This window comes from Nicotiana attenuata, unplaced genomic scaffold (assembly GCF_001879085.1).
Source record: "Nicotiana attenuata strain UT unplaced genomic scaffold, NIATTr2, whole genome shotgun sequence".
NCBI lineage: Eukaryota > Viridiplantae > Streptophyta > Magnoliopsida > Solanales > Solanaceae > Nicotiana > Nicotiana attenuata.
The window spans coordinates 112,487-121,983 of NW_017673063.1; the positions used below are offsets into that span (position 1 = coordinate 112,487).

At 38.7% G+C, this 9,497-nt stretch overlaps 1 protein-coding gene across 1 annotated transcript; it reads left to right on the forward strand.

Annotated features, from left to right (window-relative positions):
* Window positions 1–4,540: 4,540 nt before the first annotated feature.
* On the forward strand, window positions 4,541–5,802 carry LOC109215344. The gene is made up of 2 exons (XM_019379387.1): window positions 4,541–4,768; window positions 4,810–5,802. Exons 1-2 carry the CDS (start codon window positions 4,541–4,543, stop codon window positions 5,800–5,802), a joined length of 1,221 nt encoding a protein of 406 aa, XP_019234932.1.
* Window positions 5,803–9,497: the final 3,695 nt, after the last annotated feature.

A 9,497-nucleotide genomic window follows, 5' to 3' on the forward strand; every position in this document is an offset into this window, starting at 1 on the left:
ATCGAGAATGGAGAAACACGTGAGACAAGGACATAATGGGTAAAGATTCAATATGATATGCTTCCTAAATATTGCAAAACATGTAAGCTGCAAGGACATGATGAGTTGGAATGCTGGAGATTACATCCAGAGTTGTATGTTGATAAGGACAATGCAAAAAAGGCTGTGAATGCTAACGAACAAACAATGCTAATCAACAGGCTTTGATGATTCTCTCAAATGGTAAGGTCATAGGTAATGTAGCTGAAAATTCAAAGGAGCAGTGGAAAGAAGTGAAGGGCAATCGAGTTAAGGCTATTGCTAATCAGACTGAAGCTCAAGGGAAGACTGGAAAAGAAATTTTTCCAGTACAGCAAGGTGAAAAGAAACAAGGTAATGGAGGAACTAATGGTAAGAATTGTGGAAAACAAAATAAAGTTCAAGGTAAGACTGGGAAAGAAATTGTACCAGTTGATCAAGGAGCAAATAACCAGGTTCTATTGGGAAATAAGTTTGCAGTTTTAGAGGTGATGAATGATGAAGAAGAAAATGATAATCAACTGGTATTGGTGGATGATCAACAAAGTCCTAGACCTCCAATAGCGGGAATCAAATATCAGCTCAACAAAGTCAAAAATCTAATCCTAATGATGCTGGGAAGTTAAATCCAGCAGCTCCAATTTTTAATCCTAGTTCAGCTGGGATTGGTTCAACTAATGGGTGTGTGGATGCCACTCCAACTGGGAAAGGGAATGAGACATCTAGAGCTAAGAAATCAACTGCTCAGTGGGTACAAAGAACCTTCAAGGCCAATGCAGTTGGTATTAATACATCATGTCAGGACATACCATCACAAGATACCCTTGTGGAAAGACAATTGGCCAAAAATCCTGAAAATCAATCTGTTGGGGCTAAGACAAGGAGTGACTTGCCTAAGGAGAATGACAGAGTTCAATGGAGTGGAGGCAGGCTTTGGCCTGATCAAATTGAGGAGGATTCTGATGAGGGTGAAGTTCCAGATGGAGTACCAAATAATGATGTACCGGTTGATGATGATCAAGAGGGAGAGGAACAAAGTGTAAATGGGGATCCCATTATTACTAGGGAGACCACTTCGGAAGAGAACCTAAAGAATGTTACTAGGGAGTCCAAAGAGCAGGAATCTGGTAAAGATAGGCAGGTTGCAACAAAAAGTGATAGAATAGGTACAGAGAACACTGAAGGGATAGGGATTGCTAATGTTGATCCAAGAAGAACAGGGGAGATTGCAGTACAAAATGTGATTGTTAATGCCAATGAAAAGGAGATTGTAAAGACTGGGAACGGGCAGTCCAATGCACAACTTCTAGTTGAGGCTAGAAATATTGTTCCATTGGAGGCCACACAATTGAAGTTGCAGAAGAAAGTAGAGGAACAAGCTAAGCTGCTTAAGCTTCGTAAATCCAATATTGTGACTACATTGGGTGACGATGATGCCAATGATGCAGAAGAGCAAATTGACAAAACAGGCAAGCACTTGGATCAAGAATCTACAGCCTAGAATTTCCTCAATGTAGCTAGGCAGGGCGATATCTCACCTAGGCATATTGAAAAGGCTAAATCAGCAGCAAAACGAAGGAAGAACAGCATAAAGATAACACTGTTGTGTATACAGGTGGTGTAGAAACGAGGATGACTCTGACAAAATCAAATAATCAGTAATGGATGCTCTTATTTGGAACATTAGGTCAGTAAATACTCAACAAGCATTTGAGAGGTTAATCAAGATGCATAGGCAGCACCATTTTGAATTTATAGGACTTATGGAGCCAATGCAACAAGCTAGAAAGTTGGAGAGATATAGAAGAAAAATTAGTTTTGCACAAGCAATTGCAAATGTGTCAAACAAGATTTGGGCATTCATTGATGAGGTGTTTGATGTTACTGTTATGTATAATACGGTTTAGCAGCTGACACTAAGACTTTTTCATACAGAAACACATGTAGAGCTTATTCTTACATTGGTATATGCTAAATGTGATGCCATTGAGAAAATAGAACTATGGGACTCAATGTATGCAATGGTAAGGGATATGACAGTGCCATGGCTTGTAGGTGGAGACTTTAACGTTATTTGGGATGAAGAAGAAAAGTTTGGTGGATTGCTAGTATCTTTGAATGAAATTGATGACTTTCGATATTGCATCAACTATTGCAACTTATTTGATCTTGGCTTCAAAGGTAGTATTTTTACTTGGTGGAATGGGAGGGCAGAAGAGGATTGTATTTTCAAGAGGCTGGATTGATGTCTGGCTAATGTTGAATTTCAGCAAACCTTCCCAGGACTAGAAGTAACACATCTGTTGAAGATTGGCTCAGATCACAGCCCCATGTTATTAAAGTGTGATATAGAGGCTGCTCCAGTGAAGAAACCATTCAGGTTTCTTAATTTTTGGATCAAGCATTTAAAGAGGTAGTAAGAGAGAACTGGCATGCAGACTTCAGTGCAAATCCATTTGTCATTTTCAACTACAAGTTAAAGAAGCTAAAAAAGGCATTGTCAGCTTGGAGTAGAGCAACATATGGTGACATATTTCAGAAGATTGCTAGTTTGGAGGAAGTAGTTATGGTACATGAAGCCCAGTTTGAAGCTAGTCCTATAAAGATAAATAGAGAGAGATTACAAAAAGTGCAGGCAGAGCTGATCAAATTCCTTGGCTTGGATGAACAGCACTGGAAACAGAAATCAGGAATGGCTTGGTTCAAAGATGGTGACAGGAACACCAAATTCTTTCATGCTTAAGTCAATGGCCGAAGGAAGAGACTACAACTCAAAAGGATTCAAAACAGTCAACGTAACTGGATTGAGGAAGATGAAGAAATTGCTGTTGAAGCAGTTCAATTCTATGAAGATCAGTTTAGAGAAACAACAGTGCCTACATCATTTGGCATTATAGATCATGTGCCTAGACTAGTTGATATGGAGCAGAATTCAGAATTGGTGAGGCAGCCAACAAAAGAAGAGGTTAAAAATGTAGTGTTTGGTTTAAATGGAGACAGTGCAGGAGGGCCAGATGGTTACACAGGCAGCTTTTATCATTCCTGTTGGGACATAATTGGAGACGATCTATCTGATATGTTCCGAGCTTTTTTCAATGGCCAAGAACTACCAAAATGTGTGACACACACAAATCTGGTCCTTCTTCCTAAGAAAAAGGAGGTGTCAACATTTTTGGATATGAGGCCTATTAGCCTTAGCAATTTTACCAACAAAATCATCTCGAGGGTGATTCATGAGAGACTAGTGGTGCTACTGCCTAATCTTATTTCTGAGGAGCAAGCTGGATTTTTGAAAGGGATGAGCATTGTTGAAAATGTGCTTCTCACTCAGGAGATCATTACAAACATTAGGCTCAGAACAAAAGCTGGACCAAATGTGGTAATGAAGCTCGACATGACAAAAGCATATGACAGGCTGTCTTGGATCTTTCTGACTAAAGTGCTTAGGAAAATGGGATTTTGTGAGAGATTCATTGGTTTGGTGTTTGGAATTGTGTCAAACAATTGGTATTCTATTCTCATCAATGGGTAGGCTCATGGTTTTTTTAAATCATCAAGAGGTGTCCAGCAAGGGGATCCATTGTCACCTACCTTATTCATTCTAGCTGCTGAGGCAATGTCAAGGGGCCTAAATGCTTTGTTTGAATCTGTGTTTCCGTGGCTTTGGCTTGCCTAAGTGGAGTCCTAAAATCAATCATTTACCTTACGCAGACGACACCATTATTTTCTCTTCATCTGATGTTATATCTCTGTGATTAATAATGGAAGTTTTGAGTGCGTTTGAGGCTGCATCGAGGCAGAGAAAATCTGCTATTTGTATGCACCATTCAACAAGCATGGAGGTCGCTAAAAGTGTAAAGAATCACTAGGATTAAAAGGCATGAATTTCCATTTATGTACCTAGGTTGTCCTATTTTTTACTCGAGGAGAAAGATGGATTATTATCAAGGCTTGAGTACTAAGGTACTGGATATATTGCAAGCATGGAAGGGCAAGTTGCTTTCTATAGGTGGTAGAGTAGTGCTGATTGCCCATGTGCTTCAGAGCATGCCCATACACTTACTCTTATAAGTAAATCCTCCTAACTATGTTATAAACAAATTGCATAAAATATTAGCACGGTTTTTCTAGAGCAGCTCAGTAGGAGGCAATAATAGGCATTGGGCATCTTGGAACACCTTGTGTATGCCATATGAAGAGGGTGGAATTGGTTTTAGATGACTGCACGATGTATCTAAAGCCTTGTTCTGCAAACTGTGGTGGAATTTTCGAACCAAGCCAAGTCTGTGGAGTTCATTTATGAGCCAAAAGTATTGCAAGAAACTGAATGCTGTGATTGTTCTATGGAGGGAAGGGTCACATGTATGGAGGAAGATGTTGGAGCGCAGGGATTTAATTGAACACCAAATAATGTGGCATCCAAAGATGGGATCTTCTCTATTTTGGTATGACAATTGGAAAAGTTTAGGAGCTCTGTACTTCATTGTTCCTCAAGATTTTGGGATAAATGAGTCAGTTCATAATGTATGATGTGGTTGAGGAGGGTGCTTGGAATGTAGACAGACTACTGGAGGTTTTACCTGAGGAATATGCACTACATATTGTGGAAACAATTAAGCCACCTCCTAAGCATGATGTACTAGATGTGCCTTATTGGATGTTGAAAACTAGAGGATACTTTAGTATTAAAACTGCCTGGGAGTATTTGAGAAGGAGAGATGAACCAAGGGCAGCTTATAAGATGATTTGGGTGCAAGCTTAACTTTCAAAATTTCTTTCTTCATGTGGAAGGTTTGGAAAGCAAAATTACCTCTAGATGACTTCATAAGGAGACTGGGCTATTTCGTGCCCTCAAAATGTTGGTGCTGCACACAGCCTAAGGAAGAAACACTACAATATTTGTTCTTCAAGTCTGATACTGCAAGAAGTGTTTGTAGGTACTTCCTATCGAGGTCAGGTATTACTATGGAGGGGTTAACAATGCATCAAGCTATCACTAGATGTTGGACTGCCAAGGTTTGTCCTAGACTCAAACCTGTTATGCAGGCTTTGCCTTCTTGTGTAGTTTGGGAGTTATGGAAGAGAAGGAATAGCATGAAGTATGGGGATGCAGTCTCAACTAGTCGAGTGATATATCAAGTTTTATCCATTCTTCAAGGCCTTGTGCAAGTAAGAAAGCCAGGAGTGCGTAATGTTCCACACAAATGGCATGAGTTATTATCGATGATGGAAAACTATACTCCTCGATTGAAGGTTGACAAAGTTTGTTGGGAGCTGCCAGGGGAAGGTTGGCTTAAAGTAAACACAGATGGTGCATCTAGGAGGAACCCAGGAAGGAGTGCAATTGGATACTGCGTAAGTAATGAAACTGGAGATGTATGTTATGCATTAGGAAAGGAAATAAATGAGGCTATAAACACAGAAGCAGAGGCAGTGGCTATTGTAGATGCATTGAGGTTCTGCAGATTGCATCAGTACTCTCATGTATGGATCCAAATAGACTCGATGCTAATGAAGAAAATTATTGATGGAACTTGGAAGACACCATGGTGTATTGCTGATCAGGTAGAGGAGATCATGCAGCTTTTGGAAGGGTGCAATTATATCGTGTCACACATTTTTAGAGAAGGGAACAAATTGGCTGACCAACTTGCCAATTATGCTCTAGATTTTGGAGATATAGAATGCAAAGATTTCTGGCAACTGGATATTCAAGGGGGGAGGATAGTGAATGAGGACAAACTGCAACGTCCATACTTGAGGGTAAAAGTTGCCAAGAACTAAGGAGTGAGGAGATAAGGAAGTGCAGGGTACAGGAGAGTACATTGGATCATCATGTTCAACTCCTTTGGGAGGAGAATATGTTGATCATTTTTTTCACTAACCTTGTTTTCTGTTTTGCAGGAAAAGCTAATGTCTTGATGCCTTATCATACTTTACGAGTCCATTGGGTGGTATTAGCACTTAGTGCTCATTCCCTTTAAGGAGTAAGTAAGATAAGCATAAGTATGAAACTGGGGGGCTCACACAAAAGGGGTTTATGTGCAGCATAGTGAGCATTACATACAAGATTTGAAGGTCAATCATTCATACAATACCCACAGAAGTCACAGGCACTAGAGGGATTCACAATAGTTTTCAATATGGACAGTACAAGAGTATACTGTCCATAAATATGCAGTATGGGCTATTGAATATGGGATCAATGGGAGTGTCATGGATCAACCCAATGCAGTCCATTTTTTCAACATTATATACAGGGAGCCAGGCAAAAATTCATGCAGAATTACACAGGAACATTCACACATATGCAGAGGAAATTGATTCTGCTGGAGATCAAACACCCAATCACCATGTTCAAATCCTTGTGGAGAAGAGCATGGTGATCAGTTTTTTCACTAACCTTGTTTTCTTTTTGCAGGAAACGTTACAGTGGCCATGCCTTATTCCTTGAACAACTTCCAGTTGGTGGTATTAGTACTATGTACTCATTCCACTAGGAGGGAAGCAAGGATAGGCACAAGCATGGCTTTGAAGGCTCTAAGGAAAATGCTAAGTTGTTACGACATTATAGGGGAACTTTGGCATGGCAATATTCATGTTCATGTTTCCAATATGGCAAGGAACGTAATCAACCTAGCAAACAACTGCAGAATACAAGCTGCTAAGGATAGTAACAAAGAAAAATCACAAACACTGCCCAGATTTTACTGGTTGAGTCAGTGTAGTTCAAGAAGTCTCACAAGTCACATGAGTTGGATAATAAAGACCTGCTTTGCATCAACACCACTACTGATATACAAGGAAGATGGACTAAAAGTGGATTTACACACAAAGGCATCAATTATGCTGAATTACTGGACACAGGAGGACATGATCACAACACTGTCCGGTTCGTTATGGGCGACACATTGGTTTTCAAAGGACTCTATGGGTGTCAAGATACGGACAACAAGGAAAGGATCAGCAACAACAACACCTATGACACATGAGGAAGGCATGTTAGCAAGGGATTCATACACAAAGTCAAGGATCAACAATGAAATCTGGGCGTAAAAAGGCATAGTCACCATGAATTTCCATTACTGGGCAGTTGAGAAAATACATAATTTGACTACATATTTGGATAGCTTAACTGTTTGCAGGTACTCAACACTTGAGAATGCATTCTTTCATGCAAGGGATATAATCACCACAAGATTGAGAATTAGGAGTGGCAAACGGGCGGGGCGGGGCGGATATGGTTCGGGTCGAAAACGGGTAATGAAAAAACGGATCAATTATTCGACCCGACCCATATTTAATACCGATAAAAAACGGGTTAACCGGCGGATAATATGAGTTACCCATATTATCCATGACTTCTTGTATATGATCACTTTTGGGAGAATTCTTAGTCTTCCTAACTTGAGGAACCCCCAATTTGAGGCTTTACAAATGTAAAAATTAGACCCAAAGGTTATCCATTGGTTATCCATTTTCTAAATGGATAATATGGTTCTTATCCATATTTAACCCGTTTTTAAAAAGTTCATTATCCAACCCATTTTTTAGTGGATAATATGGGTGGTTAACTGTTTTCTTTGAACCATTTTGCCATCCCTATTGAGAATCATCAGGAAGAAAGCCAATATGGCAAATACAGAGTTATAATTGCGAATTTTGGCCATTTCTGTAGTGTAATTTTTTATTGCCGTACCCACTTTTTAGTACATAATGTGATATCAATTTTGAGTAATTTACTCAAAATTGATAATAGGGAGTATGTAATTTCATTAGGTAGGTAGCTACATTACATAGACTCATTGACACTGTATTTTATTTTCTTTTTTATATATATAAAAACTAGCCCTAGGCATGTCGCCTAGTGGATTTGATTAAAAAAAAAGATAGCCATTCCAAAGGATTGCTATTTAGGAAGTAGCCAATGCTTTTTGAATTTCATTTTTTCAGTTCAACTTTTTGAGATTCAAATGTTATGAATCGTTCTGAAATTAAGATTTCTAGTTTAAAATATCATGACAAAAAAGTATTGACTAATCCCTAAATAGCATCCCTAAGAGTGGATATTTGTGCAATTCGCCATAAGTACCTATTATATCTTTTTTGGGCCAACAAGTTGAAGTCCATGAATATAAAGGTTCGAATCCAAACTCCAGTGAGTTCTGTCGGGTAGCCCTTTTACCTACTCTCTCTCACGGGAGAAATTCAAAAATAGCCAGATTTACCACTAGTCGTTGAAAAATAGCCAAGTTTCAAAAGTTATCGAAATTTAGCCACTTTAAATCTGAGCGAAAACACTGTTCAAAATCCGGAAAAATACGCCCGCAAATTTTACGGGAGTTCAAGCATAATTATGCTGGAACTCCCGCAAATTTTACGGGAGTTCCAGCAAGTATAATTGTCCAGTATAATATACTGGAGTTTGGAGCACTGGTGCTCCAGTCTCCCGCAAATTTTACATGAGTTAGCAAAGTATACCGGTCCAGCATAATATGCTGGAGTTCGTACACAAATGCACCAGAACTCCCGTATATTATACTGGACCGGTCCCTGTTGCAGCAAAATAGTGGCTATTTTTCATTGACTTGGTAAACACTGGCTATTTTTCATTGACCAGTGTGAAAACTGGCTATACCATGATAATTTAACCTCTCTCACACACAACAGGCCCCCATTATGCATCTTAAGAAAAGCCCAATATATACCCGACCCACCCAAAGATCATATTCATTAACACGTGCCCATTTTCCTTTCAACCTTTCTCTTAATTCCAAGCCACGCTTGACATAAATAATATTTCAATATTTATAAATACACTCAAATTCAACAGTTGTAAATACTGGTTTGACCAATACTAGGTTCAGTGAAATACTGGTAAAATATTATAAAAACTTATTTGTAGAATATTTCAAGAAAAATAATGATTCTGCAATCACAATTAATCTTTTTTTTTTTAAAGTTGAGAATGTGGTTAAAATTAGGTCACTAATTTTAAAGTTGTCCCAGTGAAAGAGATAGGAACAAGTAACAACACTAAGGACCACTTATATTCGATTCCTATCCAAAACTCAAAAAATTATTATACCTTTCTATCCACAAAATTTGGCCAAATTGGAAAAAAAAGGTGCATAGAATCATATGATTCATCTTCTTCTTCCTTCTCATTTCTTGCAAATTCCGTGACCCAAACGAGTTAATGAGTCATCTGGACCTCCTACGTTAGTAGAGGAAAAAATAAAAGTGCAAAATACAATTGCATTCAATATTTAATACTCCCTCCGTTCCAATTTATGTGAACCTGTTTGACTGGGCACGGAGTTTAAGAAAGAATAAAGACTTTTGGAATTTGTGGTCCTAAACAAGTCAAAAAAAGGGCCCAGAGTATTTGTGTGGTTATAAAAGCTTATCATTAAGAGTAGAATTATAAGTTTAAGCTAAATTATTTCCAAATTTAGAAAGGGTTCATTCTTCTTGGA